This window comes from Lonchura striata, chromosome 5 (genome assembly GCF_050655825.1).
Source record: "Lonchura striata isolate lonStrDom1 chromosome 5, ASM5065582v1, whole genome shotgun sequence".
Classification (NCBI taxonomy): Eukaryota; Metazoa; Chordata; class Aves; order Passeriformes; family Estrildidae; genus Lonchura; species Lonchura striata.
In genome coordinates this window covers 10,355,770-10,373,361 of record NC_140707.1, presented here as the reverse complement: position 1 = coordinate 10,373,361, position 17,592 = coordinate 10,355,770, and the positions used below count along the sequence as shown (strand labels likewise).

The following is a 17,592-nucleotide window of genomic DNA, read 5'->3' as shown; positions in this document are numbered from 1 at the left end:
AGTTTCCTTGAAATTCCTAATATTTTAGTGTAGTGGGTTGACTTCAGTCACTTCTGTGGCTGTTCATGTTCCCCCACAGAATAGCTTTGAGAGAGCTTGCAACAGTCATGAGACATTCCACCAAAATTTGAGAGCCATGCACCAACAATTTCAAATCCCCATGAATAATGCACAGGAGATTGTTCCAGCCTGCCTTCAATGTAGTCATTATGGGCCTGGCCTCGGACTTGGTACAAATCCAAGGGGTCTGAAAGCTTTAGAGTTGTGGCAGATGGATGTAACTCATGTTCCCGAGTTTGGTAGGCTGAAATATGTCCATGTCGCTGTAGACACTTATTGTAGATTTATTTGGGCCACAGCACAAACAGGGGGAAAGGCTCTGCATGTGAAAAGGCATTTATTTGCCTGCTTTGCAGTAATGGGTGCACCTGTAGAAATCAAAACTGATAATCCTCCATCTTATGTTAGTCCACAAATTGCTACATTTATGCAGAGGTGGGGGGATCCCTCACTCATTTACAGGTCAAGCCATTGTAGAGAGGGCCAACCATACCCTGAAAGAATACCTAGCAAAACAAAAGCAAAGTGATGAAACCAATATGTCTAATTGATTGTCAGAAGTATTGTTAACTCTAAGCTATTTGTGTTTAGCAGAAGGCAGAGAAGAACCTGCGGCTGTATTACACCACCAAGCAGTGAAAGAAGGAAGACCACAAGCAATTCCAGGACTTTAAGTTTATCACAAGGACATGTAGACGGGCGAATGGCAAGGGCCAAGTCTGGTGTTGTTTAATTGCAGAGGTTATATGTGTGTTTCAACAGGTACTGGTCCAGTTTGGGTGCTGAGCAGATTCACCCATGTGAGTCCAAAGGCAGAGATACCAACCTGCAGTGATAATAATGTCGATGACGACAATTTGCCTAGAACATCCCGTGATAAATCCAGTTCTGATGAGAATTAACTTTGTAGAGTACAGAGAAATAAGTTAGATTATCATAAGTGTGAAATTAGAAGTTAGTTTAGTATAAGTTATAGTTTATGTTTAGAATAAGTTTGTTCCTTTTATGTTAAACAAGGCATTCAAGAACATGAGAAATATGTGGTGGGTCACAATGTTTCTATTAAGTAGTGTTTTAGTAATTGAAGTATCTGGAATCCTTGACATTGACAAGAGAGAAAACATGTGGATCACTTGGGCCAAACAAACTAGGTAAGATTCATTCTGCCTGTCGTTAGCTACACCATCTAATCCTTTTCGTATTGTTTAATTGGAGTTCCATTTGGTTCCATGGCAGACTTTAAAACTTGGACCTGAGCTCAAATAAATCCAAAAAGCACACTGGGAGCGCAAGCTGTTGCCTTTGTGCAAAATCTTAAATTTATTGATGTCAGTCTTCAAGAATTTGATCTTTTGGGTTCTGTCCCAGGAAATTATTGCTTGATATTTGGACCTTATGCTATAAAACCAACTCAAGAAAAAAGACAGTTAACAGATGACAGCACTTGGTTGTCTCCCAGATCACCATTGTATTATAATTACTCAGAATACTGTAACAACTGGACTCAATCTGTGACACCGTCAAGAGGTGGTGTGGGAAAACTGCCCCCAGGAACCTTCCTCATTTGTGGGGACCGAGCCTGGTCTGCAGTACCTCAAAATGGTAGGGGAGGTTCATGTTACATTGATAAATTAATGCTTTTTGCTCCCACCATTCATCAAGTTCTTGGATTGCCTCAGAAGACTCAATGAGCCAAATGCAGTGTTCTCCAACTAGACCCCGATTGTAAAGTTCAAGTGTCATTATGGGGGTGCACCTCTGTAGTACTAGACTCAATTTTCTCCCCAGGACTTGGTTCAGCGCAAGCTCTCACATAATTGAGAACCCTAGCCTGTTGGACAGGAAAGCAAATTAATATCACATCTAAACTGATAACTCAGCTTGCTGCAGATGTAGATAGTACCCATCACGTGGATCTGCAAAACAGAGCTGCCATTGATTTACCTCTTCTAGCACAAGGACATGGGTATGAGGAATTTGAAGGCATGTGTTGCATAAATTTGTCTGACCATTCCCAATCAATTTGCAAACAGTTAACGCAATTGAAGGACAACATGAAGAAACTTGTAGTAGTAGACACTCCATTTGATAAATAACTGGCTCAATTCTCTAGGTTTTGCTGGTTGGATCAAAGATTTAATTTGTTTTGGTATTGTGTTTTTTCTTATCTCTATAATTATTTTAGCTATTATACTGTGTTTATTACAGTGTATGCAGAAGATAGTGCACTGTGCCTTCGCATCAGCCTGGGTAGCTCAAAAAGAAAGAGGGAATTGTTGTAGCATTCTGAGAGAAAGAGGGTATGATTTATGGCTGGAATGAGATTTGAGCTACTCCAGTCTAGGCCTCAGGTATGGACCTTGTGAGGCCTTCAACCCGTTGACACAGTCGGAAATTAAGAGCTTGTGGCGCAGTTAGAAATTGTATTAAGGTGTGATGTGAAACACTGGGCTTTCTGGTGTGAAGCAGTATAGATTTATAGTGTGAAGTTTAGTCCACCTTAAGACGAAGACAAACAATGTTACCTTACCAATGAGAGTGCCTTTGTAAACCGTAAACTACATTGAAGTGTATATAAACTGCCATCTTCTAACTAATAAATGGAGAACGTTTGATTAATCTTATTGGTTCCATCTATATTTGTCCAGTCCAGCTTTCCTGTCTGGTGAGGTCCTTGGCTTTGTGAATTTCTGTTTCTTCCTACTTGTGATTACAATTTACTGGGAAGGGATTTGATGGCTAAAATGGGAATGTCAATTATGACTGTGAAAGCTGGTAAGGAAGCTGCCGCCCTTGTAGCTTTGTGTCAGATGTCTGAGAAGGCCAAGGCTGAAGTAAACCCAGAGGTGTGGGCAGTCCCACAGAAATGTGGAAAATTAGATATGGAACCTCTCCAAATCACTTTGAAGCCACCAGGACAAGTGGTGTCTAGAAAGCAATGCCCTGTTTCAAAGGAGAGAAGGAAAGGGGTTCCAGACTGTTACTGAGCTCCTGTTCAAGGCAGGTCTTTTGGAGCCACGGGTGTCTCCCTGGAACACTGCCATGCCTGCCAGGTAAGAGCCTGTCAGAATCTGAAAGAATTTTAAAGTGTTAAAAAGCAGATGAACTGAGCCTCCTGCCCTAGCCCACACAGGGAAGAGGAATTGGAATTTTAATGTGTGCATGTTGAACAGGAGCATGCCAAAGGAGTTCTAGTGCAAGAACACCACAGGGCTGTACTTGAAGACCGATGGTCCATCTTTGTAAAATGTTAAGCCCCTTGGCGAGGGGTGGCCCCATTGTTTGCACAATTGTGCGGTCACAGCATTAATTGTAATATAATTACAAACAAACAAAAAAAAATAAAGTCACATCTTTAATTTTAACTGAAGACTGCAAAAGAATCTCTTATCCTTAAAACTTCGCGTCAAATGAAGTCTTTGTTAATTCTCCTGGAATGGGAGATTTAGAATTAAGAGGCAGAGGAGGCTTTAACCCCATCTTGTGTTTAACTGGTCCCGGGGGAGGAGACCTGAAGGAAATTCATGACTGGATTCAGATAATAGATCTCTAGATGCCAAGGAGATATTCAAAGATCCACCTTGGAGTTAATCTTTGGGATTTTCATTTTCCTGGAGCGGTAAATTAGGATGTTGCTGGAGGTTTCTGCTGGTGGTCCCAACAGGGCAGCCATTTGGTGCAGCCCATGAAGCTGGCATCACAGTCCATGTGGGGGTGTAGGACAGATCCTTGTGTTCTGCTTCTTTCCCTCTCCACTCCCCAGTGCCACCAGCTGCCCCGGGCAATGAGGGGGTTCTGGGCTGAGCGAGAGCAGTGCGAAGGTGCAGCAGCTCAAGGATCCACTCCCTGTGCACTTCCCGGGACAGGGCTGCCCTGGGCCTTGGCATGGACAGAGGGAGAGTCCCCCTTCTCTGCTCGGCCTGACCCTCCTGCCCCAGCCTCACTCGGTTCCATTCATGTGCCTCCCGTGAGCTCCGCTCTCCACACAGATCCTGGTTCTGATCCTTGCATCCACAGCACTGTTTTTCCTGGAATTTAGCCAGGGCTTCCCCTGTGTGAGGGATAGGGATATGTAGGAGGAGTGTGGTGGGCTCTCTTCCACCACCATTAGCGATTTCAGGTCCCCCAAGGGCTCCTGTGTCTCCCTTTTCCCCACCAATATCCCTCTTTAGCTGAAGTTGCTGACAAGGACCAGCCTTGACACACCAAAATGAGTTTGTTGTTTTATTTCTCGGGTCCTCAGCCCTGCGTGGGACTCGGTAAGTGGGTGCTGCAGAGGCTCCGGCAAGGCATCAAGAACGCCGGCCCCGCACCCAAGGGTGGTGCGAGATCTCGTCCAGCTCCGGCCTGTCCGCAGGGTGCTTGGCCAAACACCATCGGATCAGGTGCTGGAGCTCTGGGGAGAGAAGCCAGAAAGCGCCGGTCAGCGGCAGAGTCTCCTGGCCAGCTGCCCCCGTCGGCACGGGCCCGTCCTGTGGCCGGCCCTGGAGGGCAGAGCCACGTCCCGCCGAGCTGGTGAGGGCCGCGCCGGGCTGAGCGCCGCCAGCTGCCAAAGCCCGGCGTCTTGAGGCCAGACACCCACCTGGAGAGAGCTGCTGCCCGAAGGAGAGCTTGCCCAGCACGATGGCATGGTCGTCCTGGAAGGGGAGGCTCCCGCACACCATAACGTACAGCAGCACGCCCAGGGACCAGACGGTGGCTGCGTGGCCGTGGTAGCAGCCGAGCCAGATCCACTCGGGCGGGCTGTACGCGTGGGTTCCTAGGGGAGACGGGCGGCGCTGGCCGGGCGCAGGCTGCTGCCTTCCAGAGCCCGGCGCCAGCCTCCTGGCCGAGGCAGGGCCCGCACCCACGGCCACAGCTTCTCCCCGAGGCCACCCCGCATCCCCCGGCCAGCTGGCCAAAGGCACGAAACCATTCCGCGAGGCCAAGAAGGCACCGGGAGCAGGGCCCAGGCCATGGCTCACCGGCAAAGCCCGTGAAGGCCCGCTCCTGGAGGAAGGCGCCGCAGCCGAAGTCGATCAGCTTCAGGTCGCCGCTGTCCGGGTCCACCAGCAGGTTCTCCGGCTTGATGTCCCGGTGCAGGACGCCGCAGGCGGTGCAGTGCCGCACGGCCTCCAGCACCTGGCAGAAAAGCCAGCGCGCCTGCTCCTCGCAGAGGCAGCCCTGCTCCTGCAGGAACTCCAGGAGATCCTGCGATGCCTCCGGGCGCTCCAGCACCAGCACGAAGCTGTCGGGCAGCTCAAACCAGTCCAGGAGCTGGATGATGTTGTGGCAGCCAGAGCCCACCTTCTCCATCAGCACCACCTCCAAGGGCACGCGGGTGCCGTCGGGCTGTCAGCGGGAGACAATCGGTGCCTCGGGCAGGCCTGCAGCTGCTGCTGCTGCTGCTGCTGCTGCAGCCCTGGGGCTGCGCTGCGCCCTGCCCGGGATGCCCCGGTGCCCCTGGCGCAGCCTCCCTGCCGCCTGCGCTGCCTCCCGCCCGGGGGATGCTCGGGGGGCCCTGCCCGGCCCCGGCACCGCTGTTGGCCGTGCCCGGGCCCGCGGGGCTGCGGCTCCGCACGCCGAGCCCGCCCCGGGATTCTCCCTGCCCGCCGCGCCCCGCTCTGTCCCGCTGGCCCCGCTCGCTCACCAGCTCGTCCCACTGCAGGACGCTCTCCCGGTCCACGCGTTTGATGGCCACCTGCGAGCCACGGAGAGAGGAGGGCTGAGCTCCAGCCCTGCCGCTCCCCGCCGCTGCCCCTCCTGCCCCGCCCGGCCGCGGCGGCCACTCACCGGGCTCCCGTCCGAGAGGCGGATGCCCGAGAAGACGGTGCCGAAGCCGCCGCTGCCCAGCTGCGGGCCCAGCAGGTACCGCTCCTGCCGCTGCCTCCTCTGCCCTGCGGCCGAGAGAAGCCGTCAGCCTGGCGCCCAGAACGCCCCGCAAGTGCCCGCGAGTGAAGCGGGCCGGGCCCCCGCGGCCGCCGCGCTCTCACCTGCTTCCTGCTGCGCGCCGGGCAGCGGCCACGGCCCTGCAGCCGCCGGGCTGGCGAGCGGCAGAGCCGGGCCGGGGCAGCGCGCACAGGCGGCTGCGGCAGCCCCGGGGCAGCGGGCCGGGGCGGCACCGTCGCTGTCCCCGGCGTCGTGCGCTGGGCTCCGCTCCTGCCGACGGCCGGGGCTGCAGCCCGAGCCTTGGCCCAGGGGAGTCCCGGGAGCGGCTGCAAAGCAGACAGGGCTTGTTCACGCCGTGCATCGCAGGCGCTGCAAAGAGCCGGCGACTAGGCTGCTCTCGGGGGCCCTGGCCTGGCCGGGCCGCGCCCCTGCATTGCCCGGGGGAGCCTCAGGCAGCTCCTCGGGAGATCTCACCTGCTGCTAGAAAGCCCTTGGCGGCACTCGAGGGCTGTCTTGGGGCAGCTCCCTGCAGGTGGAGGAGCCTCCGTAGCGTCTGGAGGCTCGTCTCCACCACCAGGCCCGGGCTGTCGCTGGCGGGCAGATCCGGCACAGCGTCCTGGCTGTCCTGGCCGCTCTGGGATGACCACTGCTGGCTCCAGGACACTGGCTGCCCCGCCAGCTGCTCCTGAGCGGGCTCCCCTGCATCGGGCTGGGCTCCCATTTGGACTTGCGGGCTCTCCCCTGCCACGTCAGGGGTCAGGATTGCGCCCGTGCTGCTGAAGTGCACGAGTCCAAGGGAGCCGGGAGACCTGGGCACAGGCTCTGCACCTTGTGCAGGCTGACAGGTCTCACTGCGCCTCTGCGAGGGATGGAGGCTGTCAGAGAGAGCAGAGGCTCCTGGCAGGGTGCAGGGTCTCTGACAGCCTGAGGTTCCTGCATGGATGCTGGTGGCTTCCCCCTGCTGAGCCACCCTTGCAGGGCTTGAGGCTCTCCCAGGGATGGAGAATGTTGCTGGGAGCAGCCTCTGGAAGGGATGGAGGCCTCTGGAGGAGCTGTCCGAGGCACAGCAGGACAGGTGGCCTCGCTTCAGCAGCTCCTGCAGTTCTGCCCACAAGGCCTGCCACATCCCCGAGTAGAGCGGCGCACGTGTCCCGCTGCCATCCCAGAGCTGCAGCATCAGTTCCCGCAGCTCCCGGGCCCCTGCCAGGCAGGGGCCGCAGCCACAGGGGCTGCCCAGGGGGCTGGCGGGAGCACGCGGCCGCTTGCCAGGAGCGGCCCGAGGCCTGGGGAGCCTGGGAGCCGCAGGGGCTCCTCGCTTCCTCCGTGAGCCTCTGGGCCTGGCCCTCCGGCGCTTGCTCCTCTTGGCTGTCCGTGCCCGCCGGCTCCGTGGCTGCCGGTGGCCAAAGGCCCACCAGACAGCCACGGCGGCCAGCAGCAGGACAAGCGCAGCCATCAGCACGTCACCGGCACCCATGGCTCCAGCACGTCCCGTCGCGGCTGCACTGGCAGCTGCGGGCACTGGCCCCTTTTATCCAGCGACAGCGCGGTGATGTCGCAGCGATGTCACAGTGCTGCGGCCAGCACAGCCCTGGGACATCACAGCCCTGCCTCACGCCAGCGCTCTGCCCCTTTGTGCCCTCACAGCCCTGCCTCGGCCCCGCCCTCCGCAGGGCCCCAGCAGGGATCAGGGGGCTCCCTATGGGCACCTGCCAGCTCTCTGGAGCACAGTGGGTGGAAGAATCTTCTTTAAGTGGCACACAGGGATGAAGTGGGGAATGTTGATGGTCTCACCTCCTTGCTGGCAGAGCATGGGACATGGATTGTCCAATGGGACACTGCAAAGTCCTTGAGGAGGGCAAGCCCCGCTCAGCAACATCCAGGCCATCCGTGTGCTACCTACCACATTCCCGTCCTGAATCCAAACCCAGCTCTTTGCACCTCCCTGGGAAGAAAATGGATCTTATCCCATTGAAAACTGGTACCTCAGCCCATTCTTCGCCCAGCACACCCTGTCTCTGTTTGTGTTACACCTGGACACCTGTTCCAGATCCATTCTGTGAGGGACAGGATCAAAATTCTAAATCCTGAAATAGAACCTGCATTGCCTTCCCATCATCCAGGAGATGGGTGACCTGCTGGTAGTGGCACAGTCAATCATACAGGAATGTCCCTGGCTGCGGACCCGTGACTGACACCATGAAAGGTTTCAAGCGCCAGCATTTTATTATTCCCCAGTACAAACTTCTATACCCTTTTCCCTCACATGCATAATATCTGTGTACCCTCTTACTCTTTTGGTGGTTGGTCAATAAACATCAGCATTCAGTGCTTCTTTTCCTTCAGTGCTGTTCACCTGTCTTCTACAGCTGCACCCCATTAGGGATGAGGCTGGGCCGCAGCCCCATTCCCTGTTTCCCATAATCTGTTCTCCTACATTTCCCTCCGTTATCTCACACTGCCCTGTCCAGATGCTGGCGCTGTCCTTCCATCACTTCCCAGTTGTGCCAATGATGGCCTTTGCTGCTATCAAGATCAGATTATCAGGGCTGGAGTTTCCTGGAGACTCCAAGCCCTTCCTGTCAAGTCAGATACAGCCAGAGAACACAGAGCCAGCATGGACCTCCTTGTCATTCAGGAGCTTGGGCAGAGGATTTAGGGGCTTCCTTTTGGGACATATCTGGATGAATCCTATCCAATGCCACAGCATCATAGATATTGTTCTGGTCCAAGTTGTCCCAGGCAATTCCACATGAAAAATCACTGTAACACCACTGTCCTTCTCCTGTTGGACACCCTTTGGCACCCAGAGAAGCCTGTGGCACTTGGCAGAGCCAGGCTCTGTGGGACAAGGACACTGGGAACAGCTAAAAGCAGAGAGGATGCTCAGAGAGCTGAATTCCCACAGGATTCTGCTGAAACCAGGGTCCTCATAAGACAGGAAAGCTGGACAGGACAGAACGCACGTCGAGCCAATATGGTTAATCCAACGTTCTCTGCTTATTAGGGAGAAGATTGCAGTTTATATACACTTCTATAGAGTTTACAGTTTACAAAGGCACTCTCATTGGCAAGTGAACATTGTTTATCTTTGTCTTAAGTTTGCCTAAACCTCACACTATAAACCTATACTGCTTCACACCCAGACAGCCCAGTGCTTCCCATCACACCTTAATATAGTTTCTATCTGCGCCACAAACTCTTAATTTCTAACTTCTTCACAGGCTTAGAGGGCCTCACAAGGCTCAAATCTGAGGCCTAGACTGGAGTAGCTCAAATCTCATTCTGAACATAATTCATGCCCTCTCTCTCAGAAATGCTGCAACACCCTACTACTATTGGTAATGTGGAGATAGGTTTAACATGCATGAATTTCTGTTTCTTCCTGCTTGTGATTGCAATTTACTGGGCAGGGATTTGATGGCTAAAATGGGAATGTCAATCATTACTGTGAAAGCTGATAAAGAAGTGTTCTGGTTTGAAAGTAAAACTAGTGAGAGACTCTAAGTCAGAAATAGAATTTATTGGGAAAAGGGGAAAAGGACAAAAATATATGTAATAATATAAAGGGAAAGGCTACTGACAAAGTCAGAATACAACCTGGCCAGCGTGCTGGTAGCAGTCTGAATTGGAAGAGCTGCAGTCGTCTTGGGATGGCAGATGTAGTTGCTGTGTCTTTTCGGAGAACCTGCGAAAAGGCTCTCCTCTGTCTAGAAATCTCCACTTTTATCCAGGTGGGAATGCCTAGCTCCTCCCCTTGGGCAGAGCATCTCACAATGGGTTATTATGAGTTACAAGGTGTGTCCTTAATCACCTCCTCTTCCTGGACAGTGTTATCTCTGAGTCATGTGGCCAGGCATTGATGGGGCCATTAACAGCAGATAAGGAAAACTGCCCCAAGGCAATTCTTACTCAGATGGTAATTGGAAAACGTTTTTTTTTTTTAAATCTTGGACAAGAAGCTACCACCATTGCAACTTAGTGTCAGATGTCCGAGAAGGCCTACTTACTGAGAAGTAAACCCAGAGGTGTGAGCAGTCCCACAGAAATGTGGAAAATTAGATATGCAACCTCTCCAAATCACTTCGGAGCCACCAGGACAAGTGGTGTCTAAAAAGCAATGCCCTGTTTCAAAGGAGAGAAGGAAAGGGGTTCCAGCCTGTTACTGAGCTCCTGTTCAAGGCAGGTCTTTTGGGGCCATGAGTGTCTCCCTAGAACACTGCTATCCCTGTCAGGTAAGAGCCTGGCAGAATCTGAAAGAATTCTAAAGAATTCTAAAGTGTTAAAAAGCAGATGAACTGAGGCTCCTGCCCTAGCCCTTCCAGACAGGGAAAAAGAAGTTGAATTTTATGTGGATGTTGAACAGGAGCATGCCAAATGTGTTCTCGTGCAAGAACACCACAGGGCTGTACTTGAAGACCGATGGTCCATCTTTGTAAAATGTTAAACCCCTCGGCAAGGGGTGGCCCCAGTGTTTGCAAAATTGTGCAGCCACAGCTTTACTTGTAATATGATTAGAAAAAAATAAAGCCACGGCTTTAATTGTAACTGAAGACTGCAAGAGGCTATCTTATCCTTAAAGCTTCACATCAAATTAAGTCTTTATTAACCTAAGGAGCTTTTCCTGGCATCGGAAATTTAGAATTAAGAAGCAGAGAAGGGTTTAACCCCTTGTCATGTTTTGACACTGGCACAATTCCAGCACCCCCATGAAAATACAACCTCTCAATTGAATGCTGTTAAATGTGATCAGGAAAAGAGCAAAGCAGGCCCAAGCTTAATAAGAAGGAAAAAAACTTTATTAAGCTACTACTATGATACTACTATAAAAGAAAATAAAGAAAGAAAAGCACACACAAAATAAAAATCAAAATCTTTCAAAACATTCCTCCTCCCACCACCCAACTCCAACAAACCACAGCGAGATACATTTGGACCCTTAGTCAAGTATTCACCCTTCAATATAGTCAATACTAAGTCCATCAGGGGATGGAGGAGTCTCCCTTGCACCACAGACCGCCAGGAAACACAGCTGCCACTTCTTGTGTTTCCATGTCACACATGGCACTGCCTGGAGAAAATCTGCCAGTGTGACCCTCTCCTTTCCATGGATAGTGCTCTCACCACCAATGCATGGATGGAAAGGCTGCTTTTAGGATTTTTCCTTTCAAGGATGCTCTGCCAAGAGGGGAAAAAAACAACAGTTCAGTTTTTGGGACCACAGTCCCCCTCATTTTCTTCCTCCCCTGGGTCCGAGGGTCTCAGGAACAGAGATCTTTTCTCTTCTTCTTCTCTGAAGACAGGGGGCACCACCACAAACCTCCCCGACTTTTCTCTGTTCACTCCACTCCTGTCTTTTCTCAGCTGCTGAAGCAGGTCTCTTGGCTCACCGGCATCCTCCTAAAATACAGTCTCTCTTGGAGAAGAAACTCGGTTCAGTCTGTGGCTAACAAGAAAAAGTCCAGGCAAAAGCCACTCCATCATCATCTCCCCCAGTCTTCTTCTCCTAACATTCCAGGTCCCAGGCTGTCTCTCTTCCTCTCTTTCAAACTGAGGAGGAGTAAAATTTCACAAAGCTTTAATTTCTCAAGGAAGGGTTAAAAGTCCCGACTCCCAGGATGGCTCACTGCCCGGATTGCCAGCTCCCACGGCTGGGCACCTTGTGGCCTTGTGGCCCCCCCCGCTCTTCTCCTTCCCCGCGGCGTACTGCTGATAAACCACCGCTGTCTCTTTCTCTCTCTCTCTCTCTCGACTTTGGGGGAGAAGGCAGACATCCCAGATTTCTCCACCCTTCCATCTGCAGGGGGCCAGCCTGGTTCCAGTCCCTCCACCCTTGGGCCTACCTCAAGCTGGGCTGCATGGGTCCCCTCCATCCAGCCATGGGCCGGGCAGGAGAGAGTCCTGCACTGAACCCTGACTGGAACCAAAGAGCGAGAGTTCTCCTGGTAATTCTGCCTTTAACCCCTCTGTGTTCTCAGAGGCGTGTCCACTTTCAATTGGTCGCTCCAAGTGTCAATATCCAAATTGACTTCTTCCTTCTGAGAAGATTCATATTCCTGTCAAACCACGACATCCCACGTCATGTTTAACTGGTCCCGAGGGAGGAGATCTGAAGGACATTCATGACTGGATTCAGATAATAGATCTCTAGATGCCAAGGAGATATTCAATGACCTGCCTTGGAGTTAAGTTTTTGGATTTTCATTTTCCTGGAGCAGTAAATTAGGATGTTGCTGGAGGTTTCTGCTGGTGGTCCCAACAGGGCAGCCATTTGGTGCAGCCCATGAAGCTGGCATCACAGGTGTCATGGTTTGACACGGAAAGAGAATTTTTTCCGGAAGGAAGAGGTCAATTTAGTTATTGACCAATTGAAAGTAGACACGCCTCTGAGAACACAGAGGAGTTAAAAGCAGAATTCCCAGGGGACCTCGCTCTCTTTGGTTCCAGTCAGCGTGCAGTGCAAACCTCCCCTGCCCAGCAACGAGCTGGGTGGGGAAGGGGAAGCCCCATGGCCTGAGAAAGGTAGGCCCCAAGGGTGGTGGAAGGACTGGAACCGGGCTGGCCCCTGCAGATGGAAGGGTGGAAGAAATCTGGGATGTCTCCATTTCCCCCCCCCAGAGTTCCTCTCCCGAGAGGGAGAGAGAAAGCCACAAGGAAGGAGGAGCCGGGGGAGCTGCAAGGTGCCCAGTTGTGTGGGAGTTGCTGGATGTCCGGGCATCGAGCCATCCTGGGAGTTTGGACTTTTAACCCTTCCTTGAGAAATGAAAGCTTTGTGAATCTTCCTTTCCCCTCCTCGGTTTGAAAGAGAGGAAGAGGGACACCTTGGACCCTGGGATGGGATGTTGGAAGGAGGAATTCTGGATGGGAGGGGGACAAGGAGTGGCTTTTGGCTGGACTTTTCCGTGTTAGCCACAACCTGAACCAAATCTTCTCCTTCAAGAGTGTCGTGGTTTGACACGGAAAGATAATTTTTCCCGGAAGGAAGAGGTCAATTTAGATATTGACCAATTGAAAGTAGACACGCCTCTGAGAACACAGAGGGGTTGAAAGCAGAATTCCCAGGGGAACTCGCTCTCTTTGGTTCCGGTCAGCGTGCAGTGCAGACCTTCCCCCCCCAGCCACGAGCTGGGTGGGGGAGGGGAAGCCCCCATGGCCTGATGGAGGTAACTCCGAAGGGTGGAGGGACTGGAACCGGGCTGGCCCCTGCAGATGGAAGGGTGGAAGAAATCTGGGATGTCTCCATTTCCCCCCCCAGAGTTCCTCTCCCGAGAGGGAGAGAGAAAGCCGCAAGGAAGGAGGAGCGGGGGGAGCTGCAAGGTGCCCAGTTGTGTGGGAGTTGCTGGATGTCCGGGCATCGAGCCATCCTGGGAGTTCGGACTTTTAACCCTTCCTTGAGAAATGAAAGCTTTGTGAATCTTCCTTTCCCCTCCTCGGTTTGAAAGAGAGGAAGAGGGACACCTTGGACCCTAGGATGGGATGTTGGAAGGAGGAATTCTGGATGGGAGGGGGACAAGGAGTGGCTTTTGGCTGGACTTTTCCGTGTTAGCCACAACCTGAACCAAATCTTCTCCTTCAAGAGGGACTGTGTTTTGGGAGGATGCCAGTGAGTCAAGAGACCTGCTTCAGCTGGGAAAAAGACAAAATTGGAGTGAACAGAGAAAAGGTTGGGGGGTTTGTGGTGGCGCCCCCTTGCCCTGGAAAGGAAAAGAGAAGAGAAGAAGATCTCTGTTCTTGAGCCCTCGGCCCCAGGGGAAAATGGGGGGGGACTGTGGTCCCAAACAATGAAAAACTGAACTGTTGTTTTCTCCCCTCTTGGCAGGGCATCCTTGAAAGGAAAAATCCTAAAGGCAGTCTGACCATCCATGCATTGGTGGTGAGAGCACTGTGCATGGAAAGGAGAAGGGTCACCATGGCAAACTTTTTCTCCGGGCGGTGCCATGTGTGACATGGAAACACAGGATGTGGAGCTGTGTTTCTTGGGGGGTCTGTGGCACAGGAGAGACTCTGTTCCCTCGATGGACTGAGTATCGATTGCTTGGAGGGTGGAAACCTGATTGGGGTCCAGATTGTGTCTCACTGTGGTTTGTTGGAGTTGGGTGGTGGGGGGGAGGAATGTTTTGCAAGGTTTTCATTTGGATCTTTGTGTGGTTTTTTTTTCCCTTCTTTAGTTTTCTCTTTTCTTTTGTAGTGGTAGTTTAATAAAGTTTTTTTTCCTGTTATCAAGCTTGGGCCTGCTTTGCTCTATTCTAGATTCCACTTCACAGCATTCCAGGTAGGGATCACATTTTCATGGGGGCACTGGCCTTGTGCCAGTGTCAAACCATGACAAAGAGGGACTGTGTTTTGGGAGGATGCCAGTGAGTCAAGAGACCTGCTTCAGCTGGGAAAAAGACAAAAGTGGAGTGAACAGAGAAAAGGTTAGGGGGTTTGTGGTGGCACCCCCTGCCCTGGAAAGGAAAGAGAAGAGAAGAAGATCTCTGTTCTTGAGCCCTCAACCCCAAGGGAAAATGGGGGGGACTGTGGTCCCAAACAATGAAAAACTGAACTGTTGTTTTCTCCCCTCTTGGCAGGGCATCCTTGAAAGGAAAAATCCTAAAGGCAGTCTGACCATCCATGCATTGTGGTGAGAGCACTGTGCATGGAAAGGAGAAGGGTCACCATGGCAAACTTTTCTCCGGGCGGTGCCATGTGTGACATGGAAACACAGGATGTGGAGCTGTGTTTCTTGGGGGGTCTGTGGCACAGGAGAGACTCTGTTCCCTCGATGGACTGAGTATCAATTGTTTGGAGGGTGGAAACCTGATTGGGGTCCAGATTGTGTCTCACTGTGGTTTGTTGGAGTTGGGTGGTGGGGGGAGGAATGTTTTGCAAGGTTTTCATATTGATCTTTGTGTGGTTTTTTTTTTCCCTTCTTTAGTTTTCTCTTTTCTTTTGTAGTAGTAGTTTAATAAAGTTTTTTTCCTGTTATTAAGCTTGGGCCTGCTTTGCTCTATTCTAGATTCCACTTCACAGCATTCAAGGGAGGGATCACATTTTCATGGGGGCACTGGCATTGTGCCAGTGTCAAACCATGACAACAGTCCATGTGGGGGTGTAGGACAGATCCTTGTGTTCTGCTTCTTTCCCTCTCCACTCCCCAGTGCCACCAGCTGCCCCGGGCAATGAGGGGGTTCCAGGCTGAGCGAGGGCAGTGCGAAGGTGCAGCAGCTCAAGGATCCACTCCCTGTGCACTTCCCGGGACAGGGCTGCCCTGGGCCTTGGCATGGACAGAGGGAGAGTCCCCCTTCTCTGCTCGGCCTGACCCTCCTGCCCCAGCCTCACTCGGTTCCATTCATGTGCCTCCTGTGAGCTACGCTCTCCACACAGATCCTGGTTCTGATCCTTGCATCCACAGCACTGTTTTTCCTGGAATTTAGCCAGGGCTTCCCCTCTGTAAGGGATAGGGATATGTAGGAGGAGTGTAGTGGGCTCTCTTCCACCACCATTAGCGATTTCAGGTCCCCCAAGGGCTCCTGTGTCTCCCTTTTCCCCACCAATATTCCTCTTTAGCTGAAGTTACTGACAAGGACCAGCCTTGACACACCAAAATGAGTTTGTTGTTTTATTTCTCGGGTCCTCAGTCCTGCGTGGGACTCGGTAAGTGGGTGCTGCAGAGGCTCCGGCAAGGCATCAAGAACGCCGGCCCCGCACCCAAGGGTGGCGCGAGATCTCGTCCAGCTCCGGCCTGTCCGCAGGGTGCTTGGCCAAACACCATCGGATCAGGTGCTGGAGCTCTGGGGAGAGAAGCCAGAAAGCGCCGGTCAGCGGCAGAAGTCTCCTGGCCAGCTGCCCCCGTCGGCACGGGCCCCTCCTGCGGCCGGCCCTGGAGGGCAGAGCCACGTCCCGCCGAGCTGGTGAGGGCCGCGCCGGGCTGAGCGCCGCCAGCTGCCAAAGCCCGGCGTCTTGAGGCCAGACACCCACCTGGAGAGAGCTGCTGCCCGAAGGAGAGCTTGCCCAGCACGATGGCATGGTCGTCCTGGAAGGGGAGGCTCCCGCACACCATGACGTACAGCAGCACGCCCAGGGACCAGACGGTGGCCGCGTGGCCGTGGTAGCAGCCGAGCCAGATCCACTCGGGCGGGCTGTACGCGTGGGTTCCTAGGGGAGACGGGCGGCGCTGGCCGGGCGCAGGCTGCTGCCTTCCAGAGCCCGGCGCCAGCCTCCTGGCCGAGGCAGGGCCCGCACCCACGGCCACAGCTTCCCCCCGAGGCCACCCCGCATCCCCCAGCCAGCTGGCCAAAGGCACGAAACCATTCCGCGAGGCCAAGAAGGCACCGGGAGCTGGGCCCAGGCCATGGCTCACCGGCAAAGCCCGTGAAGGCCCGCTCCTGGAGGAAGGCGCCGCAGCCGAAGTCGATCAGCTTCAGGTCGCCGCTGTCCGGGTCCACGAGGAGGTTCTCCGGCTTGATGTCCCGGTGCAGGACGCCGCAGGCGGTGCAGTGCCGCACGGCCTCCAGCACCTGGCAGAAAAGCCAGCGCGCCTGCACCTCGCAGAGGCAGCCCTGCTCCTGCAGGAACTCCAGGAGATCCTGCGATGCCTCCGGGCGCTCCAGCACCAGCACGAAGCTGTCGGGCAGCTCAAACCAGTCCAGGAGCTGGATGATGTTGTGGCAGCCAGAGCCCACCTTCTCCATCAGCACCACCTCCAAGGGCACGCGGGTGCCGTCGGGCTGTCAGCGGGAGACAATCGGTGCCTCGGGCAGGCCTGCTGCTGCTGCTGCTGCTGCTGCTGCTGCAGCCCTGGGGCTGCGCTGCGCCCTGCCCGGGATGCCCCAGTGCCCCTGGCGCAGCCTCCCTGCCGCCTGCGCTGCCTCCCGCCCGGGGGATGCTCGGGGGGCCCTGCCCGGCCCCGGCACCGCTGTTGGCCGTGCCCGGGCCCGCGGGGCTGCGGCTCCGCACGCCGAGCCCGCCCCGGGATTCTCCCTGCCCGCCGCGCCCCGCTCTGTCCCGCTGGCCCCGCTCGCTCACCAGCTCGTCCCACTGCAGGACGCTCTCCCGGTCCACGCGTTTGATGGCCACCTGCGAGCCACGGAGAGAGGAGGGCTGAGCTCCAGCCCTGCCGCTCCCCGCCGCTGCCCCTCCTGCCCCGCCCGGCCGCGGCGGCCACTCACCGGGCTCCCGTCCGAGAGGCGGATGCCCGAGAAGACGGTTCCGAAGCCGCCGCTGCCCAGCTGCGGGCCCAGCAGGTACCGCTCCTGCCGCTGCCTCTTTTGCCCTGCGGCCGAGAGAAGCCGTCAGCCTGGCGCCCAGAACGCCCCGCAAGTGCCCGCGAGTGAAGCGGGCCGGGCCCCCGCGGCCGCCGCGCTCTCACCTGCTTCGTGCTGCGCGCCGGGCAGCGGCCACGGCCCTGCAGCCGCCGGGCTGGCGAGCGGCGGAGCCGGGCCGGGGCAGCGCGCACAGGCGGCTGCGGCAGCCCCGGGGCAGCGGGCCGGGGCGGCACCGTCGCTGTCCCCGGCGGCGTGGGCTGGGCTCCGCTCCGGCCGACGGCAGGGGCTGCAGCCCGAGCCTTGGCCCGGGGGAGTACCGGGAGCGGCTGCAAGGCAGACAGGGCTTGTTCACGCCGTGCATCGCAGCGCTGCAAAGAGCCGGCGACTAGGCTGCTCTCGGGGGCCCTGGCCTGGCCGGGCC

The 17,592-nt window shown here is 54.8% G+C and overlaps 3 protein-coding genes across 3 annotated transcripts; 1 reads left to right on the top strand and 2 right to left on the bottom strand.

Annotated features, from left to right (window-relative positions):
- Positions 1–1,289: 1,289 nt before the first annotated feature.
- Positions 1,290–2,382, top strand: LOC146767233 (endogenous retrovirus group PABLB member 1 Env polyprotein-like). The gene is given in 2 exon segments (XM_085579624.1): positions 1,290–2,153; positions 2,155–2,382. Coding segments are annotated over 2 exon segments (1,092 nt in total).
- Positions 2,383–4,312: 1,930 nt separating this feature from the next.
- Positions 4,313–6,005, bottom strand: LOC144246537 (serine/threonine-protein kinase pim-1-like). Its single transcript, XM_085579626.1, has 4 exons — positions 5,690–6,005; positions 5,025–5,391; positions 4,643–4,819; positions 4,313–4,456 (listed from the first exon to the last, which is right to left on the bottom strand). Exons 2-4 carry the CDS (start codon positions 5,353–5,355, stop codon positions 4,353–4,355), a joined length of 612 nt encoding a protein of 203 aa, XP_085435752.1. The 5' UTR covers positions 5,356–5,391; positions 5,690–6,005; the 3' UTR covers positions 4,313–4,352.
- Positions 6,006–9,433: 3,428 nt separating this feature from the next.
- On the bottom strand, positions 9,434–17,012 carry LOC144246539 (serine/threonine-protein kinase pim-1-like). The gene is made up of 4 exons (XM_077784452.2): positions 16,933–17,012; positions 16,268–16,634; positions 15,886–16,062; positions 9,434–15,698 (listed from the first exon to the last, which is right to left on the bottom strand). Exons 2-4 carry the CDS (start codon positions 16,596–16,598, stop codon positions 15,595–15,597), a joined length of 612 nt encoding a protein of 203 aa, XP_077640578.2. The 5' UTR covers positions 16,599–16,634; positions 16,933–17,012; the 3' UTR covers positions 9,434–15,594.
- Positions 17,013–17,592: the final 580 nt, after the last annotated feature.